General features: G+C 43.6%; 3 protein-coding genes across 4 annotated transcripts; 2 read left to right on the plus strand and 1 right to left on the minus strand.

The window, feature by feature from the left end:
- The first annotated feature begins 3942 nt into the window (after window positions 1–3942).
- Window positions 3943–7022, plus strand: LOC118412530 (zinc finger protein 343-like). 2 transcript variants are annotated; one of them, XM_035815430.1, is made up of 2 exons: window positions 3943–4098; window positions 5608–7022. In XM_035815430.1, the coding sequence occupies exon 2, from the start codon at window positions 5680–5682 to the stop codon at window positions 6982–6984; it is 1305 nt and encodes a 434-aa protein (XP_035671323.1). In that variant the 5' UTR covers window positions 3943–4098; window positions 5608–5679; the 3' UTR covers window positions 6985–7022. The 2 variants fall into 2 exon arrangements, with proteins under 2 accessions (XP_035671323.1, XP_035671322.1); XM_035815429.1 differs by having other exon boundaries at window positions 3944–4098; window positions 5602–7022.
- A 1318-nt stretch (window positions 7023–8340) lies between these two features.
- On the minus strand, window positions 8341–16739 carry LOC118412394. The gene is made up of 8 exons (XM_035815223.1): window positions 16564–16739; window positions 14859–15251; window positions 13322–14213; window positions 12655–12788; window positions 11928–12005; window positions 11569–11669; window positions 11015–11166; window positions 8341–9102 (listed from the first exon to the last, which is right to left on the minus strand). Exons 2-8 carry the CDS (start codon window positions 15243–15245, stop codon window positions 9080–9082), a joined length of 1767 nt encoding a protein of 588 aa, XP_035671116.1. The 5' UTR covers window positions 15246–15251; window positions 16564–16739; the 3' UTR covers window positions 8341–9079.
- A 2806-nt stretch (window positions 16740–19545) lies between these two features.
- LOC118411067 lies at window positions 19546–21853 on the plus strand. Its single transcript, XM_035813069.1, has 3 exons — window positions 19546–19693; window positions 20138–20305; window positions 21570–21853. The coding sequence occupies exons 1-3, from the start codon at window positions 19546–19548 to the stop codon at window positions 21851–21853; spliced, it is 600 nt and encodes a 199-aa protein (XP_035668962.1).
- The last annotated feature ends 461 nt before the right edge of the window (window positions 21854–22314 follow it).

Here is a 22314-nt window from a genome sequence, read left to right on the forward strand (position 1 = left end):
GAGACTAGGCGCCGACACTCCAGCTCGATTTCTTCGGTCAGCGGGCCTTGTGTGCTAGGTGGTTGGCCCGGTGTGCTTTAACATTTCCAGTTGCACACTTGATACAGAATGGCCGAGAAAAGAAACAAGCCATGTTTATTCGGATAGTCCCACTGGCCCGTGCACACTCCTGCTCCTGCTCCTACACCCACTGTCACAGGAGAATAACGGGGTCAAAGGTCAGCCAATCAGAGTCGCGCTTGCTCATGACGCGCTTGAGCAGCTACAGGGTGCGTAGGCGCGGGAAGTCGGTCTGGTCTGTCTGCCGCACCGCCCACCGATTACTGACCTCAAGCCTCGCCACGTTTCAAGGACAATATCCTTGATCATTCAATACCGCTCACAGGTCTGAAAATGAGGTACCCAGGCAGCTGCCATGGAATGCCAAGGTGGAAATACTTGTGTAAACCTTAGTACCTACTAGGCTAGCTCCCAGCAATAACCTCCTTGCTCCCAGAAATGCCTATTAAAATTTTAGTCTACAGGGTTTGCGTGTACTGCGCCCCAGTAGGACTGTAGAGAGTACAGCTGAGCGCATGGTGGTAGGGCGATACGTCTCGGAATTTTTGTTGAAAAACAAACCACCCGATAATTGAAACAAGCTGGGCACCGGAAGCGCCCCGTCAGCGCGGGTACAGGACTCAATACCTGATATTTCCCGCCATCCGCTATTCGCTCGGCGGGTGATCGCGAGAATTTCGGGTCACGCTGCCGGATGCTCCTGACCAGCGCCTGCTCCGGAGGATTCTTTGTCCAACCGCCTATGGCGCAGCTATAAAACTGTTTTCTCCACCCAGGCCCTTTGCTGTTTGAAAAATAATCATAGAAATTGACCCAATTGCATAAAGGAGGTTATCCTCCTTAAAAAAATATCCTCAACCCCAAACCCAACCATATCCCAATCCCAAACCTGTTCTTCTAACCCCACCCTAATTCTAACTCAGTAACTGGCCAAACTGCACAATCCCAGCCCTCATCCATTCCAAACACTTGCCCAAATCATAGCCCTGACTGCGCAGCCGCATTACGTCATCGGGTAATTATTTAGGGCGACACCTGTCGGCGTGATACCACATGTCAGCACATTTTGAACCTCTGAGACGAGCCTTCGGCTGTGGAACAGCAGTCTATTACTAGTACTTGGCGCCACCTGCGCTAGCAACATCGGCGGCGGCACCGTTCACGGTGGTCAAATACGGGCTCAAAACCTCCCATGTCTAGCCGAATTGGAACCTTGTTCCACGATATTCCATCTGACGTAATTCGAACCGAACCCGTGTTCTATTTGGGGTCATCTGCGGTCGTTGCCGGTAAACACTGCTCTCTGGCCTTTTTTGCCAAACTACCTTGAATCAGCCAAAAAAGATAGTTTTTCACCAATATATACAATTTTCGGGACAGTACATCCATGCTATCACTTTGTTTGTTACTGTGATATCTAAGGAAGCTACTGACGTTTGTGTTGGTGACCTTGAATATTGTAAGTGTTGTTTACACCGGTATCAATTACACCCTCCGGCTATCCGTGCAAAATGACATGCGTGCAAACTTCGTTTAAGATCGCGACCAAGAAGAGTCCAAATTAACTCGTTGACGGCTCAAAATGACCGCCATGATTTTCCCGAGATTTCTGTTTTTGGGATTTTTAGAAAATGCCTTCAATTTTGAATTATCGGTAATTAAGTGCGAAAAATGCCATTTTTACGCATATTTTCGACTGTAACTTTGCTTAGAATCAAAAATTAAAAAATCCCAAAAACAGAAAGTTTTATTTTCCTCATAGATGACGAAAAATATAAAAAACGAGAATTTTCGATGATACATGCGGCCTATCTTATCAAGAGTTTGGTCAAATTAAAGGCCTTCCTGAAAACAGAAAATGATCGTATTTTTGAGTAACATCGAAACAAAACAGCTATCTAAATTCAAACGACAACATTCAATGTATGTAAAATTGCTAATTTAATCTTATTTTGAAAACATTTTCCTTGTCAAAACATTTTGTTTCTTTTCAAATATTTTACGGGTAGCCAAAAGTAGGCCTCCAGTAACCCGATATTCTATCGAACGCGCATAGCAACGGGAAAGATTACCCTAGCAACCGACCGCCGTGGTTTTTCAGTTGTGGGGGCGAATATTTATCATATCACTAAATCGAGGGCCGAAGGCCCGAGTCGTCGCGCCGGAGGCGCGACCCTTCTAGGGGGGTCCGGGGGCATGCACCCCCGGAAAAATTTCAAATATAAACCCTCTGAAACGCTATTTCCTGCATTTTGAGGGGCAAATTTTGCTGCCAGATTAAGCTAACTTCAATGGCATTTCTATCAAAAATACATGTATAGTATTAACTTTAGTTATTGAGGGCGACACCCCAACATATTTTCACTATCTCGAGCGGCGAAGGTACGAGCCGTTGCAGGGTAGGTTCTGGAAATTTTTAAAATCTAGACCCTCTGAAACGCCATTTCCTGTATTTGAGGGACAAATTTTGCAGACAGACTAAGCTGAATTTAATTAAACTTCTAGTAGAGAAAACGATTTTTGAGGGCGACGACCCACGCACCAACATATTTTGCACTATGTTGTCGTGAGCCCCGAAGACGCAAGCCGCCGCAAGGGAGTTCTGGAGAAATTTTTAAATCAGGACACTTTGAATGCCGTTTCCTGCATTTGAGGGGAACATTTTGCTTGTAAACAAATCTAAAGTTTGATAATGAAATTTCTACTAGAGAAAGGTTGTGGGGGACGACGCTCCGGTAGCATTTTCCCACCATGTCCAGTGCCGATGGCGCGAATCCTCACAAGGGAGGTCCTTTGAAATTTTGAAATCTGGACAATCTGAAACGTCATTTCCTGCATTTTTAGGTCCAAATCTTGCCAGTAGACTATCGAGATTTGATGAAATTTCCATCAGTGAAAATATACACAAGAATTTCAGCTTGATTTTGTGTGTTTCAGCTTATTTTATCGTGGGGGCGACGCCCCCACGACCTATCTTTTGTGGGGGCGACCGCCCCCACTGCCCCCACGGTGCCGCCGCCACTGCATCTGGAACTACTGGGTGTCACAATGTCATCGTGTTTGACTTTAACCTTTCGAGCAACATGGCAAAGTAATCATAATTTGGGTCTACATGTAAACTGCTGAAATGGTTGAAAAATGGCGAAATATATTTAGAGCTAAATATTTTACCTACCTTTGCTGAGTCAGTAGGTCAGAGAGCCAGGAAAAATAGACTTCCTTGCCTGGTGTTATTGGGTTTTGAATGTTAGCGCTCACATGACAAGGATGTGAATGTAGTCCGCCATGTTAGATGATTAAACTACATGACTATACTACGTTATCTCGTTATCATACACATGCAGATTTAAGTCTGAATCTTCAATGTTCAACCACTGGATGGGGAACATCAGTCGACATCACACCAACTACAGATTGTGCGTGGCTTCACAAATTAAGCAAAAAATAGAATATATTCAATATTCCCGTAGCCGTAGGCGCCATGCTATCTAAAGCTTGAGGTATTAAAGTAGAGTCTATGGCAAGTCATGATGGCGACAAGTGTTTTAGGATGTGAAAGGGGTTCGTAATAATCTATAGACTTGTGCTCTCTGAAATATAGAGAGGCAAAATTAACGAGAGAGTGGTAAGGTATTTTTCACACAATAATTTTGCGGTAAAGGCCGCATGTAGCCAGTCACTCAGTCAATCAATTGAGGTTTCTAAATTAATTACTGATCATTACTACTAACCATAATAACGTTAGTATGCCAAGTGTACATGTACATGTAAAATATTACTCAACGCCTTTCTTCTTCGAATTCAACCTATTTGTTTTAAATAAAATCATACACGGAATCGTCTGCATCAAGAGGTAGCATGGTATGTTGTATTGACACTGCGCTTTTCATAGAATACCCTTCACGTAAAGTTCACCTCTGACCCGGAACCTGTATTTGATTACTCCGCCTGCCCCCCCACCAACATTTGCAGACTGCTGCCATGGTCGGGTTTTACAGGCCTGTGTTCATCGGAATTTTGGTGTTTTCTACCTTACAGGTAAACTATGCACTGTAGTCGAGAAATATGACGTTTTTGCCTTTGTAAAGAGTGATTTATGTATGATATAAAAGGTTGCGTTATGTTGCGTTGCGAGCTCAGCCCCCCACCACTTTCAATGAGTATCACTGGTGGCGGCCGTATACTTGGCAGGGGCACCACACGACTCATATGACTGACAGAACTTCTGGGCGTAATTTAGATAAAGTAACTATCTCAGCTACTATGTTTTATCATCTTTTACTTGCTGGAGCGGCCTGGGTGAGTTTTTGGTGGGGACCGAAATGGGGGGTTTCACAGACACATTTTACTGTATGCAAGTCACGTCCGAACAGTGACTGTATCCGGGGCAATTTCTGATCAATTGGTGATACTGTCAGTGTTAGAATGTAGGTCATCATGCAAATACTGTCTATATATGTCTTCAAGTTACTTGATAAACGCATTTTTGTTCTGTCATGTAGACACTAATTATATAATGAGCGGTTACTTTGGCATTTACGGTGTATATATGAATATATTTGTAATAATGCAAACTATTTTTTTTTAAACATTTGTTGAAATGATCAATATTTGAGTGGATATTGGAGTAAAATTTGCCAATATGATTTAATTGGAAACGGTCAGACGTTTCTGATATCATCAACTATATTTCCTTAATGACACTTAGGAAAGCTGGTTAAAAGCAGGTTTTATACCCTACCTATAAATTGACACGCAAAGGAGATGAAGACAATTGCAACTTTGGATAGTACAATTAGGAAACAAAATTAAGACGAGATTCAAGACAAGGTTGATTCAAATGCTCCAGTTGTTTGAATACACGAGCTAATGTCGTTTCGTTGGGGTATGACGGCTAGTTACTAACAAAAGGTAGTGGGTGTTATCTGAAACATCCGACAGTTTCCAAAATCATATCCACTTGCTTGAGTAACTTTTTTGAGAGATGTTTGCTTGAGAGATTTTTGGCGTATCTTATTACCTATCCTGGATGTCTTACCTTCGTCAACAAACGATTGTCAGTACAAAACGTCTCCTCTAAATTATGTCATTTTTATCTGACAGTTAATAATTGGTTTGGGAAATCGATAGCGGCTGTTACCTCGTGTGATATCCGACCCGATGACCCAATTTTCAAACTGCGTACACGGAATCACAAACAACGTGCAATTATGGTCTTCCTCAGTTACATGTCCTGACGTAGATGGTCATGGGATCACTTGACCTAGGTGACTGGGAACTTAAGTTCAGACGAAGAGTTAGACCAGCTACAGGCTATTAGAAGAGTCGAAAATTAACTTTTTGTGTTGGAACAAGGTTTTTGCTCAGTACAGAGTGTACTCACGCCCCTTACGGAGTGACAAACCCTTTCGTTCATCATGATATATTCAAGACGTGTATGCGCCGTCATGCCTCCCGTCCACGTGAATGATGTACAATGGTAATAACAATGGTGTCCTTGTTTGAAGGTCTAATATTGAATACGTCTTTTCTTTTTGACAGATGCAGACGATTCCGGCTTTACCTGCCCTCTGAGGGTGTGACTGCAACCAGGAGTAGAGTAACAGACGTGTGAACAACATGGCGTTCAAGGCTCCTGGACCACCGCGTACCTGTGGACAGGGCTCAGGACACACTGGGAATGCAGACCAAGGCATAGTACTTATGGACGCCGATGGAGGTGCCCGTGTTCTCCGCCTAGTCTCCGGGGACAATCGCCGAGCTCTGGCGGGCAGGAACACAGCAACACCCGCCGAAAGTCGAAGAGACGCCCGTCCACCTGACGGACTCGTTCCGAATCTCATTGCCCCTCCGTCGCACCAACCAGGGACCTTTCAAGCACCGGGAAGTCACTACAGTTCTTCTGTCTGGAACGAGCCACTGACATCATCTGCAGCTGTACGGATGGGACAAACATCGTGTCCTCCTCTCCATGTTACATCGCCAACACATCCTACGGCTGTTAATCCGTCAATGTGGACCCAACCTACGCAGGAGATGCAGAGTCAAAAGGCGTTCCCTGGTCTCATGTCCCAAATCTTGGAGAGCGGGAGTCATAGTAGCAGCAAGACGAAGGACTTTCGACCAGAAGCGGGCATGAACAACTACGGGAAGTCTGTTCCAAATATTGCCCTAGATTTAGATGCGCATGAGAAACAACAGGATCCTCCCAAAATGTCTATCAGTGAAGAGTTTGGTAACGTAAGCATATATCCTTTTGGTAATTACGATGCAGCCGTTGGCGAGTCACACAACTTAGACGGCAAAATCACAACGACAGTCAAGAAAGAAAACGGGGCACCAAACTGGTCAAACCAGATAAAATCAGAGGCTGATGATGTTGAAAGTAACCAGCAAGAGGCTAACGGAAAAGCAACGGGAACATTTCGAAATCTGTGCGTCATATGCGGGGCGAGGTATCGTACCAAAGGTGGTTTGCACTCTCACACCATTTACAAACACAGCGATGCGAGACCTTACAGTTGCGAGATGTGCGGAGCGACGTTTAAGGTCCACAGTAAGTTGACGCGTCACAAAGTAGAGAAACACTGTGATGACCGGCCCTATATCTGCCTGGTGTGCGGCGTCAGCTTTAAGCGTAAGGACAAGCTCGGACGGCACAAGCGGACGCTACACAGTGGGGAGCGACCATACGTATGCGGCACGTGCGGAAAAGCGTTCAAAAGAAAAGAAGTGCTTCGGCATCACGAGTACAAACATTCCTACGGTGACCGTTTGCCGTACGAGTGTCTGGAATGTAGGAAGAGGTTTGGGAGGAAGGACAAGATCAATGCGCACATGAGGAAGGAGCACGGAGCGAAACGCAGTGTGAACATCGAGCTCTACAGTAAAGAGTTCTCTTCGCTGCAATCATCGTGTTCATAGAAAAAGGGATGAAAATAGATTCTCCTATCTAGTCACCTTAAAAAACGTTCCGTAAAGAACCATAACGCTAACGAAAATGTCAGACATTTAAGGGTGATCCTAGAATATAACGGTACCACACGGCTAGGGGCGTAACAGTTTCCTTTCATTTACTTCAGGTCATCACAGAAACAATTACAGTTCATTCGCTAAGTTTATAAATGCGTTTTGGAGTTAGTCATTTTCCCGGAATCGACTTGAATAAGCTCGAAAGGACGTTGGTGTGTGTGTGTGTGTGTGTGTGTAAGGTCCTGGTGTGTTACGCCGATTGGGGCTGTTATACCGGCTATGTAGATAAAGATGGAGTGTGTGTGTGTGTTAATGTTGTGGTCGTGTGTATAACGTTAAATCCACGGAGTGGACTCCTCGTGAGTATTTTAAAGCAACACTCATTGGCCATACTCCAATCATAGAAACCATTTTACGTTGGCGACATTTTAAATCTAGAAGCCTTGTTTGTGCCATTTTTAGTATAAAGAAAGAAAGAAGCATTCGACCCTGCTTTTCATATGACCCCTGATAGAACTTCAGCTCTGGAGTACCGTGGTCGATAGCAACAATGTGCAACACACCTATTTTTCTGCTCAACACACTTATTTTTCTGCTCAACACACTGACTTTTTTGCAAAACACACTTTCTTTTTTCTGCAAAACACTTTTTCTGCAAAACACACTTTTTTTCTGTAAAACACACTTTTTTCTGCACGACACAACTTTTTTTGCAAAAACACTTTTTTCTGCGTGACACACTTACTTTTCTGCGCGGCACACTTTTTCTGTGGTGCGCACCCTCCCTTTATCAATGGATGGTCCCCGAATCAAGTCAAAAAGGTAACAAAGATCGCATATAAAAATAAATGAATTACCCTCCTTCGGATGACCCCGTGGGAGGTTTAGTGTGAAAGGTACCTTCTGCACTGGACAGGGAGTGCTGACAGGAGAGTCCGTTACTTCGGTACGTTCGCAGTCCTGAGTCGACTCAGTACACGCATGTGTATACCCATCCTCCTACGCAAGGACATCCAACGGCAAAACCGCCTGTCTGGATGTACCCTGCTTTCTCAACCGTCACTCTTAGTTCCTGTGGGCGTCGCCACAAACCAGCTGTCAGCCAATCAGAGAATAGGCCTTTCGTTTTCAAAAGGGATATCACATATATAAGGATAAGCTCATTAATATTTATAAGCAGGGCGGTCAGGAATTGAAGGTGACGGTTGAGAAAGCAGGGTACATCCAGACAGGCTGTTTCGCCGTTGGATGTCCCTGCATTGGAGGATGGTGTAAACACAGCCAATAACTTGAAGACAACAACTTCAAACCCTCGAACAGGTCATTAACATCATCATATTCACGTTCATGTGTATTGCCAATTCTGAAAGTGAAAAACTATACACAATATTGTATCTCCATTATAAAATTCTTCCCTTTACAACAAAAGTTTTCGGTCATACGTATACTGTACATCATACAAAGCAGCAACAAAATCAGCAAATTTGTCGTAAATTGAAAAACGAATACCATTGCAATTGTTGTCATCATCATCATCAGGGGCGGGCTTCCCTGACCAGGTCCTTCCATACATCTCTGTTCCCCATAGCATTTTATTGCAGAATACCAAATTCTATTCCAAAGTTAAAGTAGAAAATGCAAATGTATAATATCACCGAAATCGAGTTCAAAATGTCCAAAACAATATTTTCTACAGGTAACAGGCACATCTTCTGCAGTATTTCACCTCAGAGGGGCGAACTGCACTCCCAATGATGGCATACTTATGTCTGCAATACAGCCTATATACTAGAATCCTCAACTGCAGCCTCGTTCTGGTGCCATGACCCCTGGAAATCCAACATGGCCGCCATAACGGAAATTGCCTTTATTGAAGGATCTACTGTTAGGTATACCACACTCTATGTGTTTAGTCATTTGTTTGCAAAATTGATCCGGAGGATTGGGTATCCTAACACTGCAGATGTACACCTAGCCATGGTGTTGAATGAAGAAAAGTTGCACTCTTCTTCGACGACCAGCAGACTTGGATATTCGGCAGCATCCCTCAGCATTCAGTTGACTCCCCAGCTGAAAAACAAATCACACTTTTATTCACCAACATTTACAAGCACTAAAGTTTGCGAAGGGCTACAAGACGAGTAAAAAATTATGTTGGACCAGGAGATACAGATAAGAACCTCACTGCAAGGTATGATAGCTGTAGATTGTTAGGGTAAGGATCCAGACATAAGCAACCGGTGTACCTGTACCTGTACCTAAACAAACGACTAGTATACATGTAGCACTTAAGTGGACACCACTCTTATAGACTAACTGGGGGTACAGATTACAGTCACTACTGGGGGTATGGACACTACTCGGTACAGTCACTACTGGGGGTACGGACACTACTGGGGGTACGGACACTACTGGGGGTACGGACACTACTCGGTACAGTCGCTACTGGGGGTACGGACACTACATGGGGTACAGTCACTACTGGGGGTACGGACACTACTCGGTACAGTCACTACTGGGGGTACGGACACTACATGGGGTACAGTCACTACTGGGGGTCCATGGACACTACCAAGGATACAGACATTACTGGGGGTACAGACACTCCTGGGGATAGGGACACTACTGGGGGTACGGACACTACTGGGGGTACGGACACTACTGGGGGTACGGACACTAATGGGGGTACGGACACTAATGGGGGTATGGACACTTCTGGGGATAGGGACACTACTGGGGGTACGGACACTACTGGGGGTATGGACACTACTGGGGGTACAGACACTCCTGGGGATAGGGACACTACTGAGGGTATGGACACTACTGGGGGTACAGACACTACTGGTTGTATGGACACTACTGGGGGTACAGACACTCCTGGGGATAGGGACACTACTGAGGGTATGGACACTACTGGGGGTACGGACACTACTGGGGGTACGGACACTACTGGGGGTACGGACACTACTGGGGGTACGGACACTACTGGGGGTACGGACACTACTGGGGGTACGGACACTACTGGGGGTACGGACACTACTGGGGGTACGGACACTACTAGGAGTATGGACACTACCTGGGGTACAGACACTATCGGGGGTACACCGACTACTGGGGATACAAACGCTTGGGGGGGGGTAGGGGAAATTTCCTGGGGGTTTGGGGTCTTTGTTGGGGGTTAGGGGACACTTTGGGGGGTACGGGAAGCTACTTAGGGGTACGGGACGTTTCTTGGGGGTACAGACACTACTGGGGGGTTGGGGGCACTTCTTAGGGTACGGACAATACTGGAGGGTACGGACACTACTGAGGGTACGGACACTACTTAGGGTACGGACACTACTGGGGGTACGGACACTACTTCACTACTGGGGGTACAGACACTCCTGGGGATAGGGACACTACTGAGGGTATGGACACTACTGGGGGTACGGACACTACTGGGGGTACGGACACTACTGGGAGTATGGACACTACCTGGGGTACAGACACTATCGGGGGTACGCATACTACTGGGGATACAAACACTACTGGGGGTACGGACACTACTGGGGGTACGGACACTTTGGGGGTATGGACACTACTGGGGGTACGGACACTACTGGGGGTACGGACACTACTGGGGATACAAACACTACTGGGGGTACGGACACTACTGGGGGTACGGACACTATCGGGGTTACGGACACTGATGGGGGTATGGGCACTACTGTGGGTATGGACACTACTGGGGGTACGGACACTACTGGGGGTATGGACACTACTGGGGGTACCGACACTAGTAATCAGGGGTGCATATTTTATTGTAGAAAATTTGGTACTGGGGTACAGGCACTACATGTAGAAAATTTGAAAGTGTCTTTTTGTTGATTTTTAGATGCCTACTACGTGATACAGTATTTAACTCAAGTTTTGAACAGGGTATATCTTAGCATAGGTTTTGATTTTTTAGTAAAAGAAAACAACTGTTACAATAGCCCACCTTCCTGTTCATGAGACTCTATGCTCTCCTCCCCTCCTGAGTGGACATTGGCAGAGGACACGCTACTAGCAGGGGAGAGGGGGGTGTCGGCACCCTCCTGTGATCTTCTCTGGGCTAGCATTCTCTTGGAAGGTACCAAGTACCCTCTTTCCCTATAAGAAATACAAACTTGACTCATAAGAAGGCATTGGAAATTGTCCTGACACAGAAGTCTATTGTTGTATCAAATAGCATTTGCTCATTTTTTAGGCAAAAAAAAAAGTCCTGTTTTGCATTAACTGTCTATTTCCACCTTTACCTACCTCGCCAATGCCACAAGTATGAAATTTTCATCATGTCAACTGTTTTTAAGTTCACAGGAATACAATTTAGCAATAGGAGGCAAATAAAGTGTTTGTGGTGGTTTTGAGTTGATGCGGAAGCGCCATGTACCGTCACTAAGTCACATATTATCTGCTGTGCTTTTGAGCGGCCATTGTGAAAACCATGAACATAAAACCACTGCAAACATTTCTATATTTATAGTAACTTTTCTCCCGAGAGATCCAGCTTACTTCCTGCTTTGATGTCCTGACTTGTTGGACAGGAAGTTCCTGAACTGTCTGCGGATGTCCCAGATGTCGTCTGGCTTCAGGGACGGGCAGCGACGGAACACCTGGGGGAAGGACAGCATCTCAAGATCATAAGAAGTGCATTTGCTTAAAGAGGAGCAAATAAGGATTGTCTCGACATAGGGGGAATCTGCTCAATTACTAGATTATTAATAATTAGTTTTTATCTTTACAGTTGGTTGAATTTTAGAAATTTATTGATTTTATTTCCATAAATATGTGGGCTTTTAGAAAATAACATCCACTTCTGGGGTCCACTTAACATTTCTAATCAGCAAATCTCAGAAAATGGGAAAGCTCACCTCTGCCATGGCATCATCAATGTAAACACTTCTCAGGCCTGTCATCTCATACCTGTTCACTGTCTCTCTCACCACTCTCTAGATGGGACAAAGGAATGATACAGGAAAAATCAAACTTCAAGGAAGACGTGGAATATGTAGAATCATTAATGGCTCATTATCATTGAAATGTGCAAATCAGCAGTTTTAGGTTCAAAAAGGTAAATCAGCTCAATTTTCATTTAAACCTACCAGGTTGTTTAGGAAAATTCCTCTGTTAATGATAATCAATAAATGGTATTTCATTTTGTTTCTACCCATTGTTTATATACTACAGGGCAGGTAACAAACGCCACTGGTAACTTTTGTTACAACAGTAAACTTGTAATTTTTCTTCAAAATGATTTACAGTTACAGTATTGGCTAGCCTGACTAAAACCGCCGCTGGGGAGGGGGTCATTAACCCCAGCCAGTGAGAGATTGTGTAAACACAGGCTTCTGTATTGGCTACCACATCTTTTACATATCGGTATAACAGGACGTTACAATAGGGACACTTACAACATGATTACACCAGGTTACAAATGTAGAAAGCATTGAACAATGGTAAAATAAGGTACAAAAATCTATCTGAATTGATTTGAATTGGCCCTGGGAGCAAATTGATTTGCACATATTTTGCAGTGAGTGAACAGGGCCTTACAATCACTATTCACAATATCTGCTTAGAGATTAGCATTTAACCTACCCTGAACCAGTTTCTGGCGGCGTTGTTGGTTTCGTTCTTGGCGAGCATCTGTTCCCGGCTGTAGTGCATCACGTCAGACTGATCATGATGATGTGACCCACTATGGAACTGGGCTCCTGACGTCCTGTGTCTGCCTAGTTTGGACAAAACAATGCAATAAAAGTGTAAATACCATAAGATATCCATAAAATATACCAAATATCATCACAATCCATCCAAAGGTTCTTAAGTCATGCTGACAAATATATGGACACATGCAAATAAAAATAGTCCCCCATAGGGCTGGGTACAGTTTACCGGTACAAAACCGTTTTGTCTTATTGGACCGCTCAGAAAGAACGGACCTGAAGAGATGTGGTGGACCTGAACCGGACCTGGACCTGAATTTTCTGTACCGGTACCCACCCCTAGTCCCCCATTTATCATGCGGGTAAATCCAAGAAATTGAAATGTCATGCTCTTTGCTATCTACTCACCAAAAAAAAGGCTAGGTTTGACAGGGTCAGTTATAATCAGTCAATACTGATTTTAGGCGTTGTGTTTCCGCCTAAGGTTACCCGCCTGAGTCAGGCGGGTAACCTTAGGTGGAAACACAATGCCTAAAATCAGTATTGACTGATTATAACTGATATTATAACAAACCATACTGGTATCTGAAATTTCTGACCTGTACATGCCATGTTAGTCTGAAGTTCCTGTATCCCCTGTCCTTGTTGATGATAATTGTTTCCATAAAGGTTGGACATTGGCGACGCCTGACTCCGTTCTCGAGTCCCATGGCTAACTCCTGTACCATCCATACAGTCTTCAAAGTATGCAGCGTTTGTCTGATGCTGTTCTGCCCCTTCAGGGGACATTGTCATCACATCTTCCCAATCATCCGTCTCTCTCTTAACAACAACTTCGCGGTCAGAGTTAGAATGGCTTGAAGATGACGAAACAATTGCCCAATTCGGATGCCCCTGTACTGGAGATGGTGCCTGGAAGTGTTCATTGGTTGCTCCTGTGGATCCAATCGGAGAACTTTTACTCACAGTCTCGTTTTGGTATCTCGATATTTCAGCCGTTGTTGATGGAAACGACCTTGCAGCAATGGTGGTCTCGGGCTTTGCAAGGTCATGTTCATAATCTCCGGATCTGTCTACAAGGCGATCGTTAGCCATACAACCTGACCTTATGCACTCGTGTAAAAATTGCGTACAGTCTGCGACAACGTCCATCATATGAAGATAACTCGCGGCTATTTGTACGTCGATTACGTTCTGTGCAGACAACTGCAGCTGAGATGTATACATCATGTCCAATGTGGCCGAAATCCCCTCCTTCGTGAGTCCGTGTAACTCGACCTCGTTCATGTTCTGTTTACCACTTAGAACGGTTCGCAGATATCCAGAGGAGGCCATGAGAATGGCCTTGTGTGCGGGGAAGGACTCGTCTTTGACCTTGATGGTTATGTCACAAGAGGACTGGTGTTGTCTCCTTTGAGAGTCAAAGTGTTGGAGCAGTTTTGCAGGGTGGGAAGGGTAGTGGAGGACTTGCACGGTGGTGCTGTCAGTCATCTGGAAAGGATTTACAAATTTACTATTATTTAGAGTAAACTTTGCTAAAACAAATAAGACCTACTTGTATGAAAAAAGTTGTATCTTGTTAGGCATAGGGAAAAGAATGCTGTGTTTCCTGTTTCCCTGACCTATCCTAGAAAAACCTGGAAATCATATAAGCCTTTTTTTAATGGGCGGGCGCTGGAGTTACATAGTTTCAGCTTTCAGTTAGAAATTTTATTCAGTCTGCTTGAATCCTATTCAATTACAAAAATACTCCTTGTCCTATCTAATACTATAGTAATAATGGATGAATGTATCCACAGATCTGTAACCGTTATGCACAAAATTAAAGTTTGACAATGAAAATATAAGTGTCCTTAGCTTATAATGCATTTTAATTGATCTTGTCCTTCATTTTGCCACGCCTATCCACATTCTAAATACAATGTATCATAAACATCCATCCAAAACCTCTCAAGTAACAAGCAGAGAATCACAGCACTGAAATGCTAGCCTGGAGTCCAGCCATATTACAGTCTAGCTTCCAGTCTCTTCTGAGTCCTCTCCATATTTGGAGCCATAAATCATTATAATAAGGCTGTATACTGGGCTATGAAAATATGGAGGTAACAAAATTGCTTGTGAAGATACAAAACCTACCATGTGTCCTGATGCCAGGCTAGTGGTGAGGAACCGTGTGCAGTCCGCCACCACGTCCATGACATGAAGGTAACTCGCAGAGACCTGTACCTCCATCACGTTCCCTGTCGAGATCTGGAGCTGAGACGTGTACATCATATCCAACATGGCGGAAAAACCTTGCGTTGTCAGCCCCGAAAGTTCTACTTCTCTCGTTTCTCCCGTTTGCGCTTTGAACAGGGTGTCAAAGTATCCTGAGGAAGCACGGAGGACAATTTTGTGCGCGGGAAAATGTCGGCCTTCTATCTTGACTTTTGTGTCGCAGGGCAGAATGTCAGCCCTTCGCTGATGGTCCAGGTACTGAAGAACTTTGATGGGCTGGTCATCGTAGTGAATTAGTCTTGCCATATTTTCCTGAAAACATAAAATACAGAGAATGGTGTCAGTTATGCCACGGTTTGATATGTAACACTAGTTCACCTTTACATGTATCTGTGGGGTTACCTATATCCGTTGTTTTAAAACCAGGTGGTGTTTAAGGATAAGAAGTGGATGGACGGCAGGCTTTTAGCCAGGCATGCGTCAACGCGTCATCTGGACGCCCTTTTCTTAGAATAACAAGAAATTTGATGCCCCTGGACGCCCTATACTGGGGAGAAAATCCTCTGACAAGCATGAAATTCTGATTGACCAGGGATGCTACAAGTACAAGGTCATCTGTCGTCACAGTCTTCTACTGTGACATCTGTAACAGTATTTTTGCCTCTTGGGATACCTTAGAATGCACTATTTTAACTTAAAATCATCAAAAACTCTGCACCATGGAAGGTGGATGCCCCCAGACCCCCCTACAAAAGTCACTTACCGCGACTCACCAATAAGTTTGGACCCCCTATTATAAAATCCTAGCTAAAAGCCTGATGGACGGTGGATTCAAAGTGCAGTATTTTTAAAATACACCTTGTTTACCAATTCAAAACCACCGTCCGTCGTATTTACATCCCTAAATACCCAGTTTTTTTAAACAACGGATAAAGGTTTCCCCCCGGATAAAGGTATATACTAGCATTAGATGACCCCCCTCCCCCCAAAAAAATTTGTAATCATACTGTAAACTGTAAAGAATTGCATTAACCCCCATGTAAAAATGTCTAAATGGGGGAGTAGGACTACCCCAAAGTATTAGCCAGCCCAGATAGAGGGGTCAGTCTTTTCTGCAAACCCCATCATTTCAGGGCTGTCAAACAATACTTCGTATTTTGCACAAAAACTAAACCTCATTACTTGTGAAACACAAAAATTACGAACTATTCACATTCCACACAAACAACAACACTTTGTTTCACGCGTACATGGATTGATATTCATGACAATTTTCATGGCAAACATGGAACAAACATGGCGGCCGCTTGAGGAACAAAACCATGAAAATAACAGACGACGGATAGAACTGAGACAAAATACGAGACTTTCAGCGTAAAATCAAGTAAAATAAACAAGTACGAAATACACAGTCTCCCTAAAACTTACGATTATACCAAATATGGAGACAGCGGTGTAAAGAAAGGCGTGGAAATGTGGCGTGGACGAGGCAATGATTTGTACCAAGTCACGTCGAAAGTTACAAATGGTATAATACCTCGTTTTTCATCGCAGCTCAAGACCATGGTTTTCCCATGACGATGCTGAAAAAGAAGGCTACATGAAGAATGCAACATTGCCTTACCTTTAACGCTCAGTCAAACTAAAACCGCATGACGAGGGCGACACGTATATTTCTGTATAACCACGCTCTGCTCTCGGCTTTCATCACACGATTTGATTAAAACCATGTCAAAGCGCCGCCCTGCAGTTGGACTACGCACTGCAGCCACAATACATGGTTTGTGATGGTTGACTGCACTCCACCTTCGCATCCATCAAAACTGGTGACTGCAACAAACGCAAAGAGGAGGAGAAGAATTTGCCATCCATGCTGGAGCTCAAAGTCTTTTCGATAGCCAGAAACGGATTTGTAGGGACCTACTCTATCTAAACTCCGACGCTGCGATACAAGAGACTTTAAAAATGTGTTTGTATGTGTGTCTACGCATGCGCATATAATACAAGAATCTGCCAATCTCTTTGTTGTCGAACAAAGAGGACTTTCCAAGCAAATAGAATTGGCAAAGTGCATAAACAAAAAGGTGAACTTAATTTTCACACAGGGGGCTCAAATTCACAGGTCTAAGTGCCAAGGTTGCGTACTGTATCACTTTATTTGTGTGGTGTTTCCAATAAATCTAAAACATGATGCGGGCTTGAGACAGGACAAAATAATGAACGTCCAAAATCAAAGCCCCCGGATGAAAAGGTGACACGGCTCTGAAACTGATTCTTTACGTTCTGTGTAGGACTGTGTATTAGGCCCTACCACCTCCAACCAGGACCTACTAGAAGCTAACGAGAAGGCCGTGGCCTGGCTGCAGTACTGGCACGGAATGATATGATGATGAGCAGCGGAACACTTGTACATACATGTATAACGTTACAGTTTGCCAGTGTAAAACTGAAATGCGTCAGGGATTTATTATTTTCAGCATCATACTTCAAGAGTACTATTATGTGAAGTGTCAACATGAAGGGGTCTCGGTTTAATGCTTCCGACTTCTTCATGTAATCATTCTATTGACACAAAAATTAGTAGAAAATATTGGAATACGATGGTATTTTGTTTTCATGACCTTCAGTCAGATAGAAGACTTTATGTCCTTTGCTATCAGTCGATCCCTCTGAAAACTAGGGATGACTGGTTTTGGCTATTATTAAAGGTCGGTCGGGTACACAAGTGTTCAACAGTTTTCCCTTGGCTCCTCTGAGCGCCGGTAAAACAAATAAGAGGCGACTAGAAACAATCTCCTGGCTCCCGGGATTCGAACCCGCGCCGAATCCGGGCCGCCAGATCACAATACCAACGTGCTAAACCGTTATATACGCCAAAAGGGACAGTTTTGTTTGGCATGGTCAGTTTGGCGGCGTTTGAACCCCACTGCTACACACACAGACTGATTTAGCATCAGAACAGGAAATGTCTACTCTAGTAGAGAGCCACAAATTACAGATTCAATAAAGATATTATTTTAGTATTTGAACCTCAAATATGCTGTGTTACTCAGTGCGCAAACATTCCTAAATACTTCATTAGGCATGAAGTATTTTTCAATGGATTGTTTATTTCACAAGCATGTCTGTTCTAGTCTTACAAAGGACGTATTTGGTGAAAGGTGCAGTGAAATAACAACATTTACGTTTCAGGGCGCATCATCAGAAACGGTTATAGACAATGTTACGCTCACATTTGGACCAGCTTATGTGAGAAATGCCGCGGTGAAGAACTTGTTGAATAATTCCTGACAAATATCTGTCAATCTTATGCTGCACTGGACACCCCAACACTTTATATAAAACAGGTATTGCATGCTATGTGTTCAATTGGAATTGGAACATTTGCTGGATTTGCGAGCAACTCCGTACTGATGTCACCACTGTTTTGAGCAGGTAAGTACGAAGCGGGTAGGTATCTTACAGTGGGTCGCGTTTGTTGGCGACTGTTTGCGAAAGACATTCGGTTACTAAAAACAGGTGCCAATAGGTCGAAAACCGGTCGCCTGAAATCACGATTTTTCGCCTCACAGAAATTGCATGTGACAAAATGGCCCGAACTAGTCTCTAATAGACAGGTACGATCACTGAAAATCTCTTTTTGACTATTGAAAATTGATATAAATACTTCAGTAACAACACTGTTGTGTTGTTACTGAAGTATTTATCTTGTACTAGTATCCAATCTGGGGGCGAAACGAAGGATACGATGGAACATTTCAGAAGTGGCCATTTTGTTTGTAGATTCCACGCTTGTGTCGCACGTCAGTATGAACGCAAGGGAAAATTGGTGAAAATTCGCAAAATAATTGTAATAATCTGTAGCCAACATGGGTGACCCAGTGGGGACCAGCTAAAGTTTAGCTTTATGAAAATTTCAACAACTAGAAGTGAAGTACTGTCTTTATAATTAATATCGTGAACGTGGTAAGATATGATATATGATTCGATATGTACAGAATATATCTAAAAAACACAGATGAAATATAAATAACAGTTACAGGGTCCCTATCTAGTACTACCGAGCTTTAAACACAACATTTTTGCTGGGCCCTAATGGCATTGAAAGGCATATACAGTCGGCGTGACCGCTAGGCTTGGGAATATCAAAAGTGTTTGTTTAAATCGCTCCTTTGTGTTTTGAGTATTTATAGGCAACAAGCGCAAATGGAAAGTAAACCGCGAAGGACCTTTCGCAAACAGTCAAAGGCAACCACTGTAAAGTCAATATTTCTGTTCCTTGTTATCATATCATTCCGTAGCGATATTCATAGAGGACTATAGCGAAGTCTTTTTGTTTGATTGCGTTAAACGCAGGGCAAACCGCTTCATGGCATAAAAGATGTTCAACAAATATCTTTTAAGAAATGGTCATAAAAGATGTTCAACAAATATCTTTTAAGAAATGGTCCATTTAACAAGACATTGACTATGTTGTTTGCCACCCTATACATGTAGCTATCAAATCTGCCAGGGACTACTACTAGTATCCTAGGCAATCACCATGGGATGGCGACATCTATCGGCATTTTTCGGTACTGCAGGATTTATAGTCCTAGTCGTGGGCATGGCAACAACAGCCTGGGCCTCTGCTGGCTTTGACGAGTACGGACCAGCCGTTCATGCAAAGAACGAAATTCTGTACGTCACACGTGGACTGTGGAGCGTCTGCTACTCAGCGTTTGGACTAACGGAATGTGAGATTCTGGACCCAGGTATAACGCTCGCTCACCTTTATCCGAGGGTAACCTATATCCGATGTGATTAAAAACGTGGTATATTTATCGTTGAAGAGGTTCATCAGTCATGTATGTATACAGTTACTATCAATTTTCTTCTAACAGTGACTGTTTATCAAAGGTAGAGTACGTACCTCCAAATTTTCGATGTCTGACAGCACATGTTGGTAACTCATGTTGGTCACAGAGAATGGTCTATTCTCGATCTCGCGAGAGAGCACGAGACTAGACCAATTTGGAAGCAATTACTCTACTTTAAAAACAGTCACTGTTGGAAGAAAATTGATTGTCATTGTGGTATATTTAGTCGACAGACAATGGTATCAAATTGCAATATTTTAAAAGTAATACAATCTGAAACCACTGCTCGTTAACTATATACCCCTAGATGCCCTGATTTTAACGTTTACCTTTCTTTAGGAAATGTAGCGCTCCAAGACCACGTCGTGCGTTTCTTCGTGTTGATTGGCGTCTTGCTGGCCGGCGCTGGTCTCGGTTTGGAGGCTTACTACATCAGGAGGCACAAGATGGGCGAGGCGGTGCCTGTTCTCGTGAAGTATGCCAGCGGAGTCCTTACACTTGCTGCAGGTACAATCTTTCTTTCGTTTTTGAGGCTACCAACTTCAATTTGCTGAAGACTTTTGTAGCCTATATAGGAAAGTCGTGTAAAGTGATTTTCCCAAGGGCAAAAGATCGGTGACACGGCGGGGTTTGAACTCATGATCAGGACTAGGGCTGGGTATCGGTACGGTGTACCGGTACAAAACCGGTTTTTCTTATTGGACCGGTCCAGAAAAACCGGACCTGAAAAAAGTCGGTGGACCGGATGTTGGACCGATTAGAAAATTAACATATTATTTTATCAGACATTCACACCTTTTGGCGCTTGCAGGTGGAAGAAAATAACAAGAGTGAAGTAGAGTAGAGTTTATAGTAATTTCTACCAAGTTTTACAGCCAATCGTACAGGTGCTGTTAGCGTTGTAGGATTTTAAAACGCCAGTGTAAGTCTAATACTTCACCAAACAGATTTCTTTGTTGTGAAATGGACCATTGGTATGAGTCATACTGAATCAGGTCCAGGTTCAGGTCCGGACTTGGACCTGATCCTTTGGACCTGAACCGGACCTGGACCTGAATTTTCTGTACCGGTACCCAGCCCTAATCAGGACCTTCTGGACCTGAGTCAAACGTGCTGCCGATTGCGCCACGCGGTCCCACCCTCAACAAATATGCCTTTATCTTTTCACATATATTCCCGGTACAGTCCCGGTGGATTCCTTCTGAACATTTCTAAGTTCTTTTTATCACACGACATGAAGATTACATTGTCAATATTTTTCAAAAAGACCCTTTCCTCAGAATGAATTAGCCACGATTTTGGCCCTTATATTTTGTTGTGCCACATTTTACCTCCATGAAATATGCTTGGAGTTTATATTTTCACTAGCGTTAAATGTCTGTCTGTCTGTTGCTCAACAAAATACGTAATCAAGAACGGCTGGATGGATTGGTTCCATATTTGGTGTTTGCATGTTGTGACAAAAACTTGAAATGATTAGATGTTGGACTCACTAGCGGCTTCCCTCGGTACTGCATTTCACGGGAAGACGTGACACACGTTTGGGTCCCCTGGCCCTAAAAGCGACATAAAAACTCAAAGGAAATGTCCGAAGGGGATAACTTTAGAAAGGAATAACGTTTTAACATGATTTTGGTATGTGTAGCTACAAAGACGTACGAAATTATATATAATCATGCAGAAAAGGACGTACACGTTTGTTCGTTTATCATCTGTTTATTTGTTTGTTTATTCTTATTTGTCTATTACATGTATCTCTTTGTCCATCTAGCGGTCTGCACGTTTATTGGAGCCCTTGTCTACACAATAAGCGGACCGAAGGGGTGGAACATCAACGATCATATCCATTTTCCCGGAACGGAGTTTGACGGATCGAAGTGGCAGTTCGGGTACTCGGTATTCCTGACCTGGGCGGCTGTAGTACCTCTACTGATCGCTGGGTGCGCTCTCTTGTATCAGGCACGGACTCTCAGCAAAGATGTTAGCAACGGAGCTAAAATGGAAATATTTCACCACACACACCAGGAGATGCATATCATTGAATCAGGGCTCTAGCCTGCTCGAAATTTTTTTGCCGTGAAAATACTATTCCAGGAGTTAGAGGGACTGAACCGAAAAACGGGTTTTTAATGAGATTAATGTATGCGAAATGGCACCGACACAATTCGTCAACAATAATAACAATAGCAAAACAGTGTATGGTTTTACGGCCGTGGACAGCGTCCCCAAGCCGCCTGTAGCTTCCACCAAGGATTTTTGTCCGTCAAGGTTGACGGATTGCTTTTAAAATTTTTCCGTCACACGCAGCAATTGACGGAAAAATTGACGCTGGCTAGAGCCCTGCATTGAATAGACTTAGATTTAGAAAAAGCCCTAGGGCCACAGCAAGTAAATCAAATACTATATTAGACTAATAAAAACATAACCCCACCAAAAAAAACTTTCCAAAAGTTAAACTCATTCTCTGTCGAGAACCCTTCAGTGTTCTGAGACCTTTAGTCCCTTTTCTGTGTCCC

Source organism: Branchiostoma floridae, chromosome 3 (assembly GCF_000003815.2).
Source record: "Branchiostoma floridae strain S238N-H82 chromosome 3, Bfl_VNyyK, whole genome shotgun sequence".
Taxonomy (NCBI): Eukaryota; Metazoa; Chordata; class Leptocardii; order Amphioxiformes; family Branchiostomatidae; genus Branchiostoma; species Branchiostoma floridae.